At 45.4% G+C, this 20,261-nt stretch overlaps 1 protein-coding gene across 4 annotated transcripts in view; it reads left to right on the forward strand.

The window, feature by feature from the left end:
- Window positions 1–20,261, forward strand: part of LOC137431895 (integrin beta-6) — a 194,552-nt gene that overhangs the window by 31,568 nt on the left and 142,723 nt on the right. For 2 of the 4 annotated variants that reach the window (XM_068123725.2, XM_068123727.2), the window contains exons 3-5: window positions 10,738–10,820; window positions 13,997–14,201; window positions 17,643–17,910. In XM_068123725.2, coding sequence (XP_067979826.1) covers window positions 10,738–10,820; window positions 13,997–14,201; window positions 17,643–17,910 — 556 coding nt within the window. The remainder of the gene's footprint in view (window positions 1–10,737; window positions 10,821–13,996; window positions 14,202–17,642; window positions 17,911–20,261) is intronic. The other 2 variants (XM_068123726.2, XM_078782626.1) reach the window with 1 other exon arrangement.

Consider the following 20,261-nt stretch of genomic DNA (forward strand, 5'->3'; position numbering starts at 1 on the left):
CTAATTTTAGGTATTTGAAGTAGTGATAAATGTCGGGGTGTACTTACTTTTCCATATGTGAAATTTGCATTTATGTTTATTTAAATTATACAATGGACTACAAAATGTAAATGTTTCATGACATTTGTTATATTATATCACCTTTATCTATCAATATTGTTGAAATGAAGAACAAATAGCTGAATGTTGAAATATGTTGAAAAAGTCAAAATTTTACATTGGGTGTACTTACTTTTTCACGTGACTGTATATATGTATGTATATATGTATATGTATGTTTATGTATGTGTATATGTATGTATATATGTATATGTATATATTGTTACGGAACCCGACGTCGGCCTAGGGTTCCCCTTCGAGGGGGGGATTAAGCCCCTCGTCTGTTACTGACCGACGTGGTCCCGGGGGTATGACGCCACGCCCGGTCGGCGCTGGGTAGGGTTTTAGGCCCACAAGTCCTATGACCTAAATACCAGCGCTTCCCGGTACGCAAAGGAACACCCCCCGGTCACGGCCGCAGCGTAATGGATGTTGCTCCGAGCGAAGCGAACCGCGGCGTGAGCCGTTTACCAAGACTAGACCCGATCCTGAAACGTTGGCCAAATCGTGCCACAGATGCCCAATGGAGAAATCACAAAGACGACACGGATGTGAAGAAGAGGAAGACGAAGGCAAAAAGGTTTGAAATACGACTATTATTTATTATTACTATTTACAGGACCAAAATAACCAAGGAAGAAGGAAAGATAATAAAATAAAGACAGAAGGAATCAAGGAGACACAGTGCAACGCTAGCTTACCTACAGTCTTAATTATAACCCAGGGACAAGACAAACAAAACAAACTCACATACACAAGAAGGATGGAATGGCAGGAATGAATGCTGGAGGGAGAGGAAGGGTCAGGTCCATGCAAACGGCAGGGCTGGAGGTGACAGCTCCGGCTCCTCGCACTCTGGTTCACAGAACGGGCGACAGGGAGGGCGACAGGGAGATCCGAGGAACGCGGGACGTCGAGGTTCGTGTGCCCGCACTTGCTGTTCCTTTGAGTGCTGGTTGGTACCGCAAGCAGGGCGTGCCGATTCTCATTCGCCTTGTGCTCCTTGGCTATGCTCTCTCCTCCTCTGAACTGAACTCTGGTGGACTGCTCTTGTCACGCATCTGCCACATCCGCCGCCTCCCTCAAAAGGCTTGCGCGAGCGCTTTTATAACGCACTTTTAGATCAACCCGCGCCACGCCCGTGATGGTATTTCCCCAGCCCTGGTTGGCTGGTCAGGGCTCGCTGGCTCCACCCTTTTGATGACGATGGGCGGGCCACGCCCTGGATTCGGCGGCTCCTCCCCCTTCTTCTCCGAGCCCACCTCGTGGCTAATGGAGTCGCGGTGAAAACCGCCCAGCAGCTGCGGCGAATGCAGTTGGCAATCGAGGTTTTTGGGAATGGGGCTTTGGGAATAAAAGGGGATCTATCTATTTGAATTTGGTGCAATGGAGTGTCAATTAATGGAAGACAAAGCCTTAGCCTAATACACAGAATAAGGAAATAACTACCAACAAGCAGGAAATCTATGATTGGCTAAACGTGATTGTATATGACCTAACTACGGGACGCCCTTTGACCTTTATACACAACAACTGGAGGAAGGAGGGTGATATTTTTACAACCATAAAAAAAACACAATAAAAAAACACAATCCTCATATCCACAACACTATGTCTGTATGTATGTATATATGTATATATATATGTATATATATATATATATTGTTACTGATCGCGGATTAAGATGTTATTTACCGAGCGGTGGTATTGCCGCGACCGTTACAGGATCCCTGACTCACCCGATTCACCCAGAACTTTGGCCGTATCGCACCGCAGCTGCCCAATCTGGGAAAAGACTAAAACGACGAAATGCAAGAGGAAAAGGAATAAAACGAGAAGACGGACAGAAGAGTAATTGGATTTATTATTTACACAAGCAAAAAGGAGCAATCAAGGTTTATTTACAACACATAAGACGCAGGTGACACAGTGCAAATTTTAGCTTACCTACAGACTTAATTAAATACCCAGGGACAGAACAAACAAAACAAACTCACATACACAAGAAGGGTGGAAAGGCAGGAGGTGGATGGCTGGAGGGAGAGGGAGATCCAAGGGGGTCCTGCAGCTCAACCGGCGCGTTTAGCAGCCGCCGTTCCTTTTCGGCCCTGCTCCAAACCGCCGTTCAGGCCCCAAGTGGCTGTTGGGTGTTCTTGCTGCTGCGGCCTCCGCTGCGTTCCCAGGACTTGTCTGACTCGTTGGTCCAAACCCTCAACTCTTTCTTGGTCCCTCACTCTTTACCACCGACTCCTCACCGCAACCAACGCAACCACTTGACCACCACCACCGACTCCTCACCGCAACCAACGCAACCAACTGACCACCGACTCTACTGACTGACTCTTCACCACTCTCCACTTGACGACCGACTCTCAACCAACTCAGACCAACTCACGACTCACTTCCGTGCGCGCCTTTTATAGCGCCTCCAGCGATTAAGCCGCCGGCGTTTTGGACACGCCCATCGGGGTGCTCACCTCGGCCCTGGTTGGTCGCGCGACCCTCGGGCTCCGCCCTGGATGACGACGGGCGGGCACGCCCCTCTTCCCCTCTATGACGAGGTGGAGACACGCCTTTCTTCCCCGACTCGAGCCTCGTGGTCAATGGCGGTTATTGGAGGGGAGGTAATTGGGAATCGAGGGCTCAGCAATGACGAAAGGGGATGTGATAGGAAATGGAGGTTTTGGGGATGGGAATGAAAGGGGATCTATTCTCTTTCACTGGTGCAATGGAGTACTTCAATTAATGGGAGACACAGCCTTACCCTAGAACACAGAATAAGAGATAACTATCAACAGGGGTATTCTATTACTTGGGTGACGTGTATGCTTGTGGACTAATTATGGGATGCCCTTTCACCTTTACACAGCTCCGGAGGTAGGGGGCGCAGAATAACCAATAATAATAATAGTACAGCACACAATCAAAAAAATACAGTCCTCATCTCCGCAACACTGCACCCTCCTCCTCTTAGGCACGTCCCGGGCCTACAACTTTTATTTTTAGTGTGACACGTAGGTGTAGTTCCCTCTATTTTTAACCTGACCCTGAGTGCGACAGTTTTAAAACATAAATAAATGTGTCCCGCTGCTCCATTGCACCCTGCCTAACAGACACGCCCACAGTTAACCGAATTGCGGAATGGTCTTCAAACTATACACTGACGGTGGGGAGCATTATTTACAATGACGCTATTTTTATTTACAAAACTAACCCAGGACCTGTGGTTGTTCTTTCTGGGGGGGGAGGGGGGGGGAGACAGTCTGCTCTGCATCGACGCACCATGAAAGCACCCAAAAACGCACCCATACACCCCCAAGCACCAATCGGTGCAGTCACCATTGTTCAAGAATGTTCAACAATAAAAAATAACCAAACAACCCCTAACCCTGCAGGTGATCTCTTGCTCTTCGGCTCCCTCTGCTGGTTATTATTATTTGGTCTTCCAGATGTTGTCATTATTTTGCTTTGCTTACTGGCGGCCTATTTGTATTAAAACATGCACCCAATGTGTCCTTTTTATTTATTTTATTTATGGCCCACAGGGCCGTCTAGTGTGGTTCACCTGTGGGGCATCGGTGCCCTGTGGCCAAGGTCCGCCAGCAAGATTTCGGGCCCTCATGGCCGGTTCCAGCAGAGGGGCCATGCCCCAACCCATGGGGTCCATAAGTGGTGCTCGGCCACAGACATGTGGTCCATAATGTGGTGCATCGATGCAGACAGCTGGTTCTGGGAATTTCGGGCGCACAATGGCCGACCCACGCACGCTCCCCTCGGCACCCAATGGCGCACAGGTCATGTGGGAGACAAAAGGGGAAAGACAATTGAGCGAGGGGTAAGGTCACAAGGGTACACATCAATAAGGCAATGCAAGGCGAAATGCGTACGGAGGGCGAAGTGAGAAAGCTCGTCCCTACCGTACGTCACCCCCCTGTCACCTACCCTACCCTTGCCCTTACCCCATATGTACAAAAATCTACACATTTACAAATTCGTCACTACTGTCACGTCTTCCCCATATTTCCCCTATACCAAATTCGTCTCCACAATCCCTCTACTTCAAAATTTGCCATCACCAAATTTATCATCAATCCTCATAAGGAGGAAGAGATGGAACACAAAGCACAATGTCCACACCCACGTCATGATGCGTCTCACAATCCAAACATTTGCACAGTAAAAAATAATCAAAACATGGCATGGTGTGGAGTACCTGTCACCTCAGGTGAGTGGATGCAGATGGTGCGAGGAGATCCTTCATCCTAACTATCCTCTAAATGATTTTAACACACTTTACACTACCCGGGGTCTTTCCCTGCCAATCCATTGGCCACTTACACTATGGGTTCTAACAACCAATTCCCATTGACCAAACTGTGGTGCTTCTCAATTTGGGGTCTCACTCCCCCGATTCATCTCCCGGTGCCCTCGCACAATTTCTGGGCTGCGACGTGTAGCTCTCCCAGCAGGTCTACCCACCTGCACACCTCCACCACTGCAGTTGCCACCCGAGCTTACCTCGCTCCTCACCCTAACCTAACTAACTGGGGAAGGCCCTCTCCTGGCTCTGTCACCCCTTGGTGCCCTCTGGCACTGGGCTACCCGGGTCCGTCCTCCGGATCCTCGGGCCCCATCCACAACTACCGGCTCCCAGAGCCCACCTGCGGCCTCACCTGGCCGACATCCTCACAGTGGTGGAGTGCCCAAACCAACTACACACACTAACAGGCTACACGCCCAGCCATTTCCACAACACTAATGCACCCATCCAAAGACCATTCTTTCACCCGCACCACAGATGCCAATATCCAACCACAATTTACCTGTACCCTCTACCTAACACTTACACTACCCGCCCCGGGTATCCGTGATGGGGGTCCACTCTTCCCCCATTCACACCTTCGCACCATCCACTCCACTCCACAATTTCCACCATACTCACTCCACGACCATCCATTCCAATACTCCATACCATTTATTCCATACACCTGTCCTCCATTCACCTGTCGTTGCACACCTGTGCAATCATACCTGGTGCCACCTGCACCCTCCTCCTCTTCCTGGACCAGTTGGTCAACACAACACACATCACCATCACTCACTCATACACTGCTCCATTCACCTGTTCAGTTGCACACCTGTGCAATCACACCTGTTCAATCACACCTGTTCAATCTTCAAACACACGGCATCATCTCAGCTAACTACTCCACTCTGAAACTTGCGCTTCCCAGTCGTCCCTTTAAACTATTGCGCTCCCTCGTCATTATCATCCACACTAAACTACCTGCGTCCCCACTACAGGTATCAGTCACTAACTAACCTTAACGTTACCTAATGTCATCTTCGCTAGATCCCTACACACGATATATCCTAACCCACCCGGGCTAGTTTTCACTGCCATCAACCCCATAAACTATAGCGCATTTGCCCCACCGTCTGTGAGGGATGGTGGATTTGCCATCCCACCACATCGGGGAGGTCCTACTATCAATTTCGCTCGTCCAAATTCAACAAATCAAAAATTTGTCCTTTACTGCTAATTCCATTCACTTTTCTAAATTTTGGATCAAAACCACTATCACTATTATCATCATCCGTCTACTTATTAGATCCTCTCGGTGCGCCAATTCACTTCCACAGCCCGGCTTCGTAAAGCCGAGCAATGAACGCGGGTTCTTTGGTGCCGGCGGCTGGATGCGTCCGGCACTCGGTGCAGGGACGGGGGCTTACCCGTGCCGAGATCCCACGCACCACCTCGGCGCGTAGCCATCCAATTGCCCGATCTCGACCTGCCGGCACGTCTCAATAGAAAGTGGTCGCCATGACGACCCTTCCTATCGGCCTGCCCGCTCCGCCTAGTGGAGCCCGGATGTGGCCGTTCCAAGCGAGGCACAGCGTGGATCGCGTACGGCGGTTCCTTCGAAACCGCCGTGGTTCGGATCCCCGCTGGTCCTTGCGGCACGCGAAGCTGCCCGACGCGCACCGAGGGCCCGATTCGGCTATAAGTCGTTCTAACCTCTAACCCGGTTACCGTCGATGCTTCACCTGCAGGCTTACATGCATACGCTACCCCTTTCTTGCTCATACCTCCAGCTGTTCCCATGCTCCTCGCACCCCTCCTTACACACCTCGGTACACTCACTCCGCTCACCGACTTGGTCACACACCTGACCACCGAACACCTTGGCACACATTCGTCGCTCGCACACCTCACCAACACACCTCTTCGCGCCCCTTTCTCGGTCACCTCCTCTGTGACAATCACAGGTGTGCTTTCACCCGCACACCCAACCACGTGCCTCACGACCAAATCAAGTGTGCATTCCCACACACGCTCTACCATTCCAGGTGTGCATCCTTCCATTCCAGGTGTACATCCTCGCTCACCTGTCACAACCAACTCACGCTCCGTGCCACTCTCACTACTCTCACCTCCATTCTTGACAGCGCACTCACCCTTACTCTCGACGGCACACTCTTTCCTCATGCACCCGTCCGTTACACACCTTTCTTGCGCACACTCTCCCGTTACATCCTCTGTAACACTCACCACAGGCGTACACTTCCTCGTTACATCCTCTGTAACACTCACCACAGGTGTACACTCTCTCGTTACTTCCTCCGTAACACTCACCACACCGCGCTTCCATGTACCCCCTCGCACACGCGCTTCGACCAACTCACTCTTGACGGCACACTCACTGGTCGGCGCGCACTTTTTCCTCACACACCCCATGGTCGGACATTCTCGCACACCTCTTTTTTCGCACACCAGACCTGTCGCACACTTCACCAACGGCCTCTCACGAACACCCAGATCCAAACCAATCCCCAAGCCGACTGAAGCTTTCCTCACATCATATACATTGCCACTCACCTCCGTACCTCGTCGTCGCACCTCTTTTGCCACCTGCAAACTCTTTATTTGGTTAGTGAGCAGCACATTATGAGTTGAGCACCGACCTTGTACCAATTCCATTACCTCCTCCTGGATTTCTCTCTTAGTTTCTGTCCGTCTCTTCTTAATTTCACTCACCTCTTCTTCCACTTCCTCTAATTTTTGTTTAACCTCTTTTATTTCTCGGTGCGTCTCCTCAAGTTCGTCCTCTAAGGCTACCGTGACCGTCTCTATGTGCATCCTCACCTGCCGGTCCTTTGTCTCCATTATCTCTGTCACCTCGTCCACCCTCATTGTCAGTTCCTCACGTACCATCTGACATTGTCTCTGTGTCGCTATCAATTCGTTTTTAATTTCTTTTTGTGTCGCCTTTAACCCTCCTAGTACCGCAGTGTTCTTTTGAACCTGCTCCACTAATTCTTTTTGTCCCTCCGTCAGCTGTTCCACCTCCTCCGTCAGATCTTCTATTCCCCCTTGTAACTTTGCCGTATTATTTCTCACCTCTTTCTCCATACGCTTCTCACCTCGCTTTACCTCCTCGCGTAGCCCCGAGACCTCCTCACTCACACCTCGTCGTATCTCCTCCTTCATCTCCTCTATCTCCTTTGTAGATGCCACCCTCATCTGTCCCAATTCATCCCTCTGAGCATCCAATTTGGTTTCTACCCCGATTTTTACCTCCTCTATCTGCTCTCCCATTCGTTTGATTTCCCTGGCAGATTGTTCCCCTATTTCCCGCAATTTGTCCTCCATCCTATTTTCTAGCCCCATTAACCCATTTTTCATCCCCTCTATCTGATTCTCCTGGGCAGCCATTCTATTTTCCACCCCCGTTAACCCATGTCTCACCTCTTTTATCCCGTTGTCTAACCCCTCAAAATTATTGTCTAACTTCCCAAATTTCTTGTCTAACTCCTCAAAATTATTGTCTAACTTCCCAAATTTCTTGTCTAACCCCTCACCGGTACCCCTCGCTTCGTCCCTCATTACCCCCATTTGGTTTCCCATTACCCCCATTTTTGCTTCTAGCCTCTCCATAAGGGCCCCCTTTGCAACATAAAAAGGTTCGAATCCACCAGCGGCGCTGCTACGGTCGCGGGCGCGGTCGCCGTGGCCATGTGCGAGGCGCAATTTTGCGCGCCTGATACTCCCTCAACCGCCTCCTCATTGCTCCCCTCCATTTGATCCTGGGTTACTCCTAACCCCTCTATCTCTCCCACCGGCATCCCGTCGCCTTGACCAGCCATGGCGCGATTTCAAAATTCGGGTTTTTCTTAAAAAAAAACAAATTTCGGCATCTCGTAATTTTGACCAAATTTTTTTTTTTTTCTCTATTCGTTTTAAAAATTTGGTTCGGGCCTCGAATCTCACTCCCAGACACCAATTGTTACTGATATAACACAATTGGTGTTCCAAAATTTGGGCCTAACAAATTTAGTCCCAGGTCCGAATCCAACTCCTGACAACCAATTGTTACTGATCGCGGATTAAGATGTTATTTACCGAGCGGTGGTATTGCCGCGACCGTTACAGGATCCCTGACTCACCCGATTCACCCAGAACTTTGGCCGTATCGCACCGCAGCTGCCCAATCTGGGAAAAGACTAAAACGACGAAATGCAAGAGGAAAAGGAATAAAACGAGAAGACGGACAGAAGAGTAATTGGATTTATTATTTACACAAGCAAAAAGGAGCAATCAAGGTTTATTTACAACACATAAGACGCAGGTGACACAGTGCAAATTTTAGCTTACCTACAGACTTAATTAAATACCCAGGGACAGAACAAACAAAACAAACTCACGTACACAAGAAGGGTGGAAAGGCAGGAGGTGGATGGCTGGAGGGAGAGGGAGGTCCAAGGGGGTCCTGCAGCTCAACCGGCGCGTTTAGCAGCCGCCGTTCCTTTTCGGCCCTGCTCCAAACCGCCGTTCAGGCCCCAAGTGGCTGTTGGGTGTTCTTGCTGCTGCGGCCTCCGCTGCGTTCCCAGGACTTGTCTGACTCGTTGGTCCAAACCCTCAACTCTTTCTTGGTCCCTCACTCTTTACCACCGCAACCAACGCAACCACTTGACCACCACCACCGACTCCTCACCGCAACCAACGCAACCAACTGACCACCGACTCTACTGACTGACTCTTCACCACTCTCCACTTGACGACCGACTCTCAACCAACTCAGACCAACTCACGACTCACTTCCGTGCGCGCCTTTTATAGCGCCTCCAGCGATTAAGCCGCCGGCGTTTTGGACACGCCCATCGGGGTGCTCACCTCGGCCCTGGTTGGTCGCGCGACCCTCGGGCTCCGCCCTGGATGACGACGGGCGGGCACGCCCCTCTTCCCCTCTATGACGAGGTGGAGACACGCCTTTCTTCCCCGACTCGAGCCTCGTGGTCAATGGCGGTTATTGGAGGGGAGGTAATTGGGAATCGAGGGCTCAGCAATGACGAAAGGGGATGTGATAGGAAATGGAGGTTTTGGGGATGGGAATGAAAGGGGATCTATTCTCTTTCACTGGTGCAATGGAGTACTTCAATTAATGGGAGACACAGCCTTACCCTAGAACACAGAATAAGAGATAACTATCAACAGGGGTATTCTATTACTTGGCTGACGTGTATGCTTGTGGACTAATTATGGGATGCCCTTTCACCTTTACACAGCTCCGGAGGTAGGGGGGCGCAGAATAACCAATAATAATAATAGTACAGCACACAATCAAAAAAATACAGTCCTCATCTCCGCAACAATATGTATGTATGTATATATATATGTATATATATATATATATATGTATGTATATATATATATATATATATATATATATATATATATATATATATATATATATATATATATATATATAGATGTCCGTTAGCAACTCTAATTAGAACTAGTACAACTGCTCTCTGTGGGAGTGGCTGTAAGGGTTGTATTATTATCCCCTCTGGGGTCTATAGATTGCGGTAGATCTAGGCTTGGATCCGTTCGGCTGTGGGGTACGCATACGTCGGGTTTCCTCCTTTTCAGTTTAGTGCTAAACAGCAGTAGTGACTGTTTAAAAAAAGGTAATCATACGTGTTTGTGGTTTATAATATTTTTTACTTCTGGTCGGGCTGCCCGACAAAATGTGACAATAAACTATTTATACACATTAACACGGAATTTGGGTAAAGAGGAAACCCCTTGGGTAGGAGGAATATATTTAGTATTAATATTATTTGTAATAACATTAATATTGTGCAATCATCAATAGTGCTGTTATTACTTTTGTAATTAGAAGCAGCTTTGGAAAAATGTCACGATTAGATGTCTTAACATGGACATACACCTCAACATGAATTTCACCCAAGGCCACCAATCTTTTGGGGAGGGGGACAAATGAGGTCGCTACAACCTCTGCCGTGTGACCCTTAGTCCCCCTGTCAAGTTTGGTTGAGATTGGATAGGTAACGGCCAAATGTATCATGGTCAGACAGACAGGCACCAAATTGCGTATTTGTGGCATGATGAAAATAAACAATAGCACTGGTTGTTAGAAGCTGAATATACGTTATGTTCGTCATAAATCAAACTTTATAGTGTGGAGCTTTGTGTACAGATTGAGAATTAGAGTTTAAAGGTTTTTATTTGATATTGTGGTCAGATTAATGGAGCACAGGATTTTCCTTAAGCCTTAAATGTTTAAATTTTTTTGTAAGACTGCTTATTGACTTACATATTTCTCTTTACAGTCAATCCTTGCACATCACGGGGTGCTGGGACGTGCAAAGAGTGTCTTGTGCTGGGTCCCAAGTGTGCGTGGTGCTCTCAACAAGTATGATTCACTTCACATATGCCAAGCCATACATCAGAACAAACCAGAGATAGAAGGGCCTGTTCAAGGCAGGATAGTTACCCCCATGCTCAACACATGTTAGAATTAATATTTGGCAAAATATATCAAAATGGTTACATTTTGTTAGTGTATATATCTCGATATTTTTAAACCGTGGGAAATGTGTTGGGAGAAGGGGGTGGGCTGTGAGTTGCTTCATAGCGATAAGTTTCTTTCATCTTGGGTTCACAACGCAAAAAACATGTTAATTGTCCATAGTTCACCTCCCCTGATACTATGTTGGTGGTATGCTAAAAGTTCGTCTATTTCAACTATAGGTCCATATTTTTATGACATAAAAAGGTGGTGGGCTTTTTGACCACCCACTCTCTCCCCTCCCACTTTAATGCTCAATGCAGCATGTCAATAATCTCCCTTATCACCTCCTTAACTCCTCTCCCTGATTATGACACTCCTCACACAGTCCTCTACTCACCTTTATTTCCTCATTCTCTCAATTACATTTTTCTCATTTTGATGCTACTTCTTCCCTTCCACCACCTGAATACATAGTAAACAAGAAGAAAAAGCCATAAAATGTCATCGCCCCCACCATGGTTTTAGTAATTTTGCTGTGCGGAGTTGAAGGTTGTTAGTTGGCCATCTTTGGGCGGATTACAAAACTAAATCTTCTGCGATGTAAACTCTCATGTATTGTCTTTGTGCCAAGTTTGAATAAAATCGGTCCAGGCATGTCTGAGAAATGGATGGGGACATGTTTAAATAACAAAATGGCCACCAGTCGACCATCTTGGATCTGATCTTGAAAAAAAATGATGTGCACACTGTATGTAAGCCATCATTCTTTGTCGGTGTGCCAAATTTGAACAAGATCAGCAAATGCATGTCCGAGAAGTGGATGAGGACGTGGTCAATATTGGGTTCTTACAACTAAAATGGCCGCTAGTCTTCCAGTCGGCCATCTTTGATCAGATTGCAAAATAAAGGGAGGTACACGTGTATGACATCATGTTCTCTGCTTGTGCCAAGTTTGAACAAAATCAGACCATGCATATTCAATAAATGGTTGTGGACACGTTTAAGTAACAAAATGGCCACCTGTCGGCCATCTTGGTTCTGTTCTCGAAAATAAATGGTGTGCATATTTAAGCTATCATTCATTATCTGTGTGCAAAGTTTGAACAAGATTAGTAAATGGATGTCTGAGAAATGGTTGAGAACATGCTCAACATCGGGTTTTTTTTTTACAACTAAAATGGCTGCCAGTCGGCCATCCTTGATTGCATCACGAAACAAAATGATGTGCATATTTAAACCGTCATGCATTGTCGTAGTGCCAAGTATGAACAAAATAATTGATCAATACATCTTTGAGATATGGTTGGGATGCAAAGACGGACGGATGGACCGGACCCAATCCATAAGCCCCCGTTTCCGACTCGCTACAACGGGGGCTAATAAATGGTGACTTGTGAAAGCAGACTTGAACCTGATGTAGTGCAAATATCAGCTAAAAATCTAAAATGCATCATTACACCATGTATGAAGCGCAAAACGGGGGTAAGCAAATGGTTCACTGTCCGTCTGTCTGTCTACAGATATCAGTTTATGATTGAGGAACAACTTAGTTTAAATTGGAACATGAATCAGAACACAAATCTGCACTTTTGCATTACTTTGGCTCTGAATTTAGCAAATTGTTTGGAATCTCACCCTGATCGCACATGCGCAGAGAGGAGTAAGGTAATTATTTTACCCCGTCTGCCTGCCAGGCAGTGAATCAAAATGGAAAAGAATTCCAAACAAGAAACTTACCGGATTTAGGAACATCATAAAGGACACAAACAGGCACGAATAACTAATGTAACGTGCTAATGATAGGATGGTGTAAAAAAAGCTGCGTCAAGGGCGGTAAACATTCAAAAATGTTTTTTATTATTTGTTTGTTCTTATACGACCTCTAAAACTTTAATTGTTTTATTTCAATTTAAGTATATACTTAAACACCGCAAAACACAAATCGCCTTCTTGGTACTTTCAAAAACCTCCAATTTAGCAGTACATGGACAAAATATTGCGCCATTTTATGTCAGCTCGACCAATCAAATTTGCCGCCCTCATCGTCGGGGAATATGGAGATTCAGCCAAAATCGCGGCTCGTAGGAATTATAGATTGTGCTCACAAATGCAAAGCAAGATTTCAAAAAAGTCTCTTCCTTTGTCTTTTCTTGTTAAGACTGCGCAGGGTATGGTGTTCTACGATCTCCGCAGTTACATAAATTGTGTAGTTTATCTACATTTCTGAAAACAGGATAAAAGTGTTTTGAATATTCCAGTTACATCATGCCACGGTTCGTGCATGTTCCCAAATTATGACAACATCACTTTGAGGTCATTTTCATTAAAAAAAAATTAAAAAAATTAAGTGACCGCTTGTGTTATCCGACTGTATAATTTTTTGTCACAGGAAACACGGAGAAGTAAAAGCAATGCTTTGTTTTTCTCTAACATTTTGAATAGTAGCAAAGTTGTTAAAGATGGCCACACTGAAAGTGATAATGTTCAAGGTCCCCAATGAAGATATGATGTGGAGAACAATTTTATAGCTGTTTGCTTTATCCTAGCTTGGGTGTATTAGCATTTTCTTTGCTGTGTGTGTACTACAGTGAACAAGCAAAGTTTGTATTTCCTCCATGTCTGTAATGTACCAAATATTTCTGTTTGCATGTTTTGACATTCCTGAAGTTTTTGGAATGTTTTGAATGAATATATAACCCCCATTGCGAAGATTCCTTAATAAGACCACTTGCACTGACGTTTATGGCAGCTGGGAATTGAACAGCCACAACATTCCAAAAGCACTTTGAAGAAACAACCTCTGCACTTGCTTGAGAACTTTTAAAGGAATAAGGAATTTTGGAGGGTTCACTAATTTATAAACGCCCCCTGAGCATATGTGAGACCTTGCCAGTTGTTGTGACATGCAAGCTTCACATCATCACAACTAATTCAGAGTTTACAAAATGAGTGATGTCATTGGATGTAGTTCTCAGCATTTGGTGAAAATATTTGAGTCATTTTGTTATTTGAACTAAATAAGCAGGGAAAGTACTGTGAGTCAGATGTTCATCCCACCCATTAATGTTCATTCCCAGGACTTCTCCTCCATTGGAAATCTCAAGTCGCGTTGCAACCTTCCAGAGAACCTCCTTCAGAAAGGCTGCGATAAAATGCACATTGAAACACCGACGAATCGGCTAACAGTTACAGAAAACCGGCCAATCAGCCAGGCAAGAAAAAGTGACTTGGCTTCAGTGGTGCAGCTGGCTCCCCAGAGGTTGTCCTTGCAGCTCCGGCCTGGTTTGTCACTCCTCCCACACCATAGCTGTCCTCCCAACCCTCCCACAAACATTTTTAAAAACCGCCCTTGCCCCCTGTGCACCCAATGCCATCGCTCCATTTGCACCAATTTTCACTGTTCCTCACCCAGGCATGTCGCCGTTACTCCAAATTTGGTTCCGATGAGGATGAACCACATCGTCGGGTCGTGAAATCAAGCCATGGTCTTCATGTTCTACAGCTTGATTTCACTCCCACATTGGAGACCAGTGAAACATATTGGCTGAATGGAAGTGCACTGCTGTTACATTGCGAAGGTTGCGGAGCACTCAAAGTTGAAAAGAATGAATTTTTTGTTGCTTTGCTTGTGTTGCTTTGCCTTAGCTGCTATTGGGAAGATGTGCATGTGATTCATGGCAGAAAAACGCATTTCCTTCATATAATGTAATCGCATAAACTTTTGGTAAATACTTGTGAATTACCCAATCTGAGAACATTTATATGGAGAGACAACAGGGGCAAGTGCAGGGCGAGGCTGATAAATCGATATTTTCATTTTAGATGTTTAACATTACACAGCTGAGTGATTTTATTGTTTACAAAAATACGGGTCAGATTATCATGTTCTAACCAGACTCACTGGCGCAATGGTTGGAGCGTACGCTCTTTGTCTGGGAGGTCGGTGCATGGTTCAAACCCTGCCCGAGTCATACCAAAGATTTTAAACATGGTACTTGCTGCTTACTTGCTTGATGCTCAGCATTTTTAAAGGATAGTGCACGAACAATGCTGGGAAGGCAATGACAAACCACCTTGTACAACCCTTGCCAAGAAACTGCTCCCACAGCATCGAGGATCTGTAGAGTCTTAGAAACATTCATAATGTTTTTCTCTGGATGATGCTAATTTCTTTATACACTGACGATGGTAAAGAAGACCGTTTGAGTATCTACCACTAATCCACTTGACTATGGCCGATGGCATCATCTCTAAGCTGGGCAGAGTTAAGCCAGTTTAGTACTTGGATCAATGAGAGACTTCCATGAAAATCTGGACATTTTAGGCTGATGGATGTCAGAACAGCTCAGCTGGTAGAGTGCTCACCTCTGAACTGTCTGATCATGGATTACTTCCCCCCGTAGAGTCTAATCCAAATAAAGATGTTGTTGTTGTTGCTGTTGTATAGCTCCGGACAGTTGTCTTGAACAAGCACGGGGCACGCAGACGGCCGATCGACCTCGCAGGAGCGACCTAGAGATACCCCACTTCCAGGAAGGTGTACCTCCATCTTCACAAAGTCAGGGCCAAGAGAGAGAGAGTGAGAGAGAGAGAGAGAGAAGAGAAAAGAAAGACAAAAGAGAGACAAAAGAGAGACACAAGAGCGCAAGGGCTGGTCCATGAGAACCAATCGGCACTCTGACTGTGATTGCACTGCACTAACGAATCCAGGCAGCAGGGAAGAATGGGGAAGATTTGGCCCCTGACTTGTGTTGGCGGATACTGTCCAAGATCGAATAAAGATGTTGTCCAAGATGCCGTCCTTCTGATGGGGGCTGTAAAGTCGCCTCTTTCGGGTTTCTTTGGTTTGTGGACATTAATGATTCTGCAGTATCTCTCAAAAAGGCAGGCCATTGTGCATGATCAGTAATCCATCATAAATTGTTTGCCTTTAGAGATTAAAGGGATATGCAAGCTTTATAATAAAAGGATGTAGTTGTGAAGTTAGATTAAGTTATGGTCATGATGGAGTTGGTACATTGAAAACAAGTGAATTGATCGGATAAGTTAGAGGTGTAGATACGGCACAGGCATGATGAGCCAAACGTCCTCCTGTTGTGTCTAACTTTCCTTGTACGCGTGTACACTACTGGTCAAAAGTTTTAGAACACCTCAATTTTTCCAGTTTTTATTGAAATTTACGCAGTTTAATGTCTCAATGTACTCTGAAATTAAGCAAAGAACAAATAAACAATTGCAGATATAAAAGAAATCATAGAATCATTTTGTTTAACAAAATGTAATTTAAAATTTTTGACTCAGCAAAGTAGCCGCCTTTTGCAGATATAACCGCCGAACACACTCTTGGCATTCTCTCTACAATGGAAATCAAATATTGTTCGGGAAGTTCTTCCCAACACTGTTGCAGAAGTTCCCACAAATGTGTTGCACTTGTAGGTTGCTTTGCTTTCACCCTTCTGTCCAGTTCATCCCAAACCAGCTCGATGGGGTTTAGGTCTGGAGACTGCTGGCCATTCCATGATTTGAAGCCTACCGTCTTGTTCTTTTCCTCGAAGGTAGTTTTGACATAGCCTGGAGGTGTGTTTAGGGTCATTATCTTGCTGTAGGATGAACCCCTGACCAACTAGGCGTATACCAGAGGGTATTGCATGGCGCTGCAAAATGCTGTGGTAGCTCTTTTGGTTCAGGGTGCCAGTCACTCTGTGCAAGTCGCCGACTCTGGATCGAGCAAAAGAGCCCCAGACCATCACGCTTCCTCCTCCATGTTTGACAGTTGGTGTCACACACTGAGGAACCATCCTTTCGCCTACTCGACGGCATCCAAAAACCCTGCGTGATGAACCAAAGATTTCAAATTTTGATTCATCAGTCCATAAGACCTTCTTCCAGTCTTCAGTAGTCCACTGGCGGTGCTTCATGGCCCAGGCAAGCCTCTTTTTCTTATTTTGCCATCTTAGCAATGGCTTTCTTACTGCCACTCGACCTGTCAAACCTGCAGCTCGAAGTCTTCTCTTCACAGTTGAAACTGAGACTTGCTTACTTCGACCAGTGTTGAGCTGTGCTTGAAGCTGTTGTCCTGTGAGCCACCTATCAAGCAAGCTATTGACTTCAGAAACTTGTCTTCTGATTCTGTTGTGGCTTTGGGTCTGCCAGACCTCTTCCTGTCAGAGTTTCCTCCAGTTGTCCAAATAATGCTTCAGAGGGTATAATAACAGTCTGCTCCAATACTGCTTTTATACAGACAGGGGGTTTGTAATCAAGTAATCAGCAGAGGTTGGGACACCTGTAGGAATTGTTTGCATCAACTTTCAAGGCTTAATTAGCTTACATTGCTGCAGAACAGGTGTAAGTTGTTAACCCATTACTTGTTCCCTGAAGAAGGCCTTTTTTTTTTACAATATAACTGTGAAATTTACATTATTTTCCCGTTTTTGCTAACCTAAACATTTTTTTTAACATCGAGCAGTTTACTGCTTACCTTTGTACCATTTCAGGTTATCCACTGGACATTCAACTACGTAAATTTCACTAAAAACTGGAAAAAATTGAGGTGTTCTAAAACTTTTGACCGGTATTGTATGTCTGAGGCACATTTCGAGATAGTTTTCCTTACAAGCCCAGGAAGGTGAACTCAGGCTGTCACGTTACCTGATCAAACGTCATTTATTTAATTTTAAAGGATGCTGTAGTGTTTGAGAGATCTTTTACTTGTGGTGTCCACAGGAATCTCAGAAACCTTCCAGGTTGAAGTGGCCCTTTTGGAAGGCTACCCCGTCGACCTTTATTACCTGATGGATTTGTCTGCATCCATGTTTGATGACCTGGGCAAAATCAAGACTCTCGGAACGACCCTTGCAGACAGCATGCTGAAGCTCACAAGGAACTTCCGGATTGGTTTTGGAACTTTTGTGGAGAAACCTTTGTCACCATTTGTGAAAACTCTTCCAGAATTCATGAACAATCCCTGCAGGCAAGACCTTTTTTCTCTCGTGTAAGATGTGGTGGGGAGCTGGGTGAGGTATGTTTCGGAATGGGATCGCATGATCTGTTGTACATACTCTGGTAACTTTGAAACAGAGATGTTAATAAGGGCAAAGTTGTGATTATACATACAAAGTACAAAATAAAGTGATTTTGAGTGACGATGTAGCAAGCAATTCCAAGTAAAAATGTTTCATTATAATGAACAAGAAGACCTAGGAGGGGAATGTTTGGAAAGGATACCATACACAACTGGGGCCAAAACAAAGCAATTCGAAGTTGGTTTATCTTTATTTCTCTTATTATTATTGAAATATGAGAGGTAAAGTATGTTGGCGATTATAAACAAGTAGCCATATTATTATAGTATTTGGTCCATAAAATGATGGAATTTCAATCCCTAACAACAACCCTAACCTTTACAATACTAACCACAACTCTAACCCTTACAACACGAACCACAACCCTAACCCTTACTTACAACCCTAACCACAACTCTAACCCTTACAACACGAACCACAACCCTAACCTTTACAACACTAACCACAACCCTAACCCTTACAACACTAACCACAACCCTAACCCTTACAACCCTAACCACAACTCTAACCCTTACAACACGAACCACAACCCTAACCCTTACAATGCTAACCACAACCCTAACCCTTACAACCCTAACCACAACCCTAACCTTTACAACCCTAACCATAACCCTAACCCTTACAACCCTAACAACCCTAACCCTTACAACCCTAACCCTTACAACACTAACCACAACCCTAACCCTTACAACGCTAACCACAACCCTAACCTTTACAACACTAACCACAACCCTAACCCTTACAACACTAACCACAACCCTAACCCTTACAACGCTAACCACAACCCTAACCTTTACAACCTTAACCACAACCCTAACCCTTACAACCCTAACCCTTACAACACTAACCACAACCCTAACTCTTACAACACTAACCACAACCCTAACCCTTACAATCTTAACCACAACCCTAACAACAACCCTAACCTTTATAACCATAACCACAACCCAATAAAGGTAGATCGAGGATTGTGAAAAGGCAAAGAGATGGTGAAGTGGATGGCGATTTGTGGGAGGCAAGACCATTTGTCCTAAAAAATAAACTGTCCAAAAATATGTATCGAGCATGATAGGGCTTCTTCTTCCTTCGACCGTTATTCCCTTCTAGGGTTTGCGGCTCGGATATTCTTTCGCCATATTGCTCTGTCTGTTGCATCCCCCATCCTCACTCCCACCAGCTCCATATCCTTTAAAATAACATTCCTCCATCGCAACCTTTGTGTCCCTTTACTCCTTTTTCTGTCTTCCTGGTTTCTCCCACGCAGTTCGTATTTGACCTCTCGCAGTCCTTTTCAACACTTTTCCAAACCACCTCAACCTGAAACCTCCAATGTCTTCTGATTCCATCCTAACACCCAACTCATTCATAATATCCTTGCGTTCCTTCTTCTTTTCTTCAGTGACGCACAAAAATTATGGCAATACTCTCGTGCTTTCAAGAAGTGACTTGTGAAGTTTATATATACTGTAATTTTCCTCAGCAGATGGCAGAGTCATGATTGGCTTTATTTTGGAGCCTTTTAAGCAAAGTAATAAAGATGTGTTGCAGAAATATACCTTTCAACTTGTTATTCTTAATGATCACTTTAACCTTCTGCTCATCAGTGTGTCAAATGATTATTTACTGTGTTCACGCAAATTATTTGTACATCAACCAATTTTTCAATGTTATTTCAATGTTAGCTTTCACGTGCCTCGATCTTGTATACAAACAAACAAAAAATCCCTTATTTTGCTTGTGTGGTAAGTGTAACTATACTGAGATTACCATCCATTTATCCTTGAGATTGAAAGCCTCATGTTAAAAGAAAAAGTAATCTTTTTATAATGGAGGAGACATGTATATGGCTATATATATATATATATATATATATATATATATATATGAATGATCGTTTTAAGGCCATTTTCCCCGCTAGAGCGGGGGTTAGCCTTGCGGGCCCCATGACAATCATGGTTCCCTGTTTGAGGCAATGTTTTTATGGCCGGGTGCCCTTCCTGACGCCAACCCTTGGTCGCCTCTTACAGTGTACCTATTCTGGTCGCCTCTTACGGTGATGCGCAGGGATACGGTGTACCTATTCTGAGCCGGGGTACACGCCGGGATCATTCATCCCAGCAAGCCGGTACTCAATTTGCCGACCTCGGAAGGATGACAGGCTGAGTAAACCCCCCCTGGCGTTAATATAGCGATCGACCGGGATTCGAACCCAGGATCCTAGGATCCCAAGCCGGCACCCTAACCGCTAAGCCAACACCAG

The sequence above is a fragment of the Myxine glutinosa genome, chromosome 7 (assembly GCF_964187855.1).
Source record: "Myxine glutinosa chromosome 7, kmMyxGlut1.1, whole genome shotgun sequence".
Taxonomy (NCBI): domain Eukaryota; kingdom Metazoa; phylum Chordata; class Myxini; order Myxiniformes; family Myxinidae; genus Myxine; species Myxine glutinosa.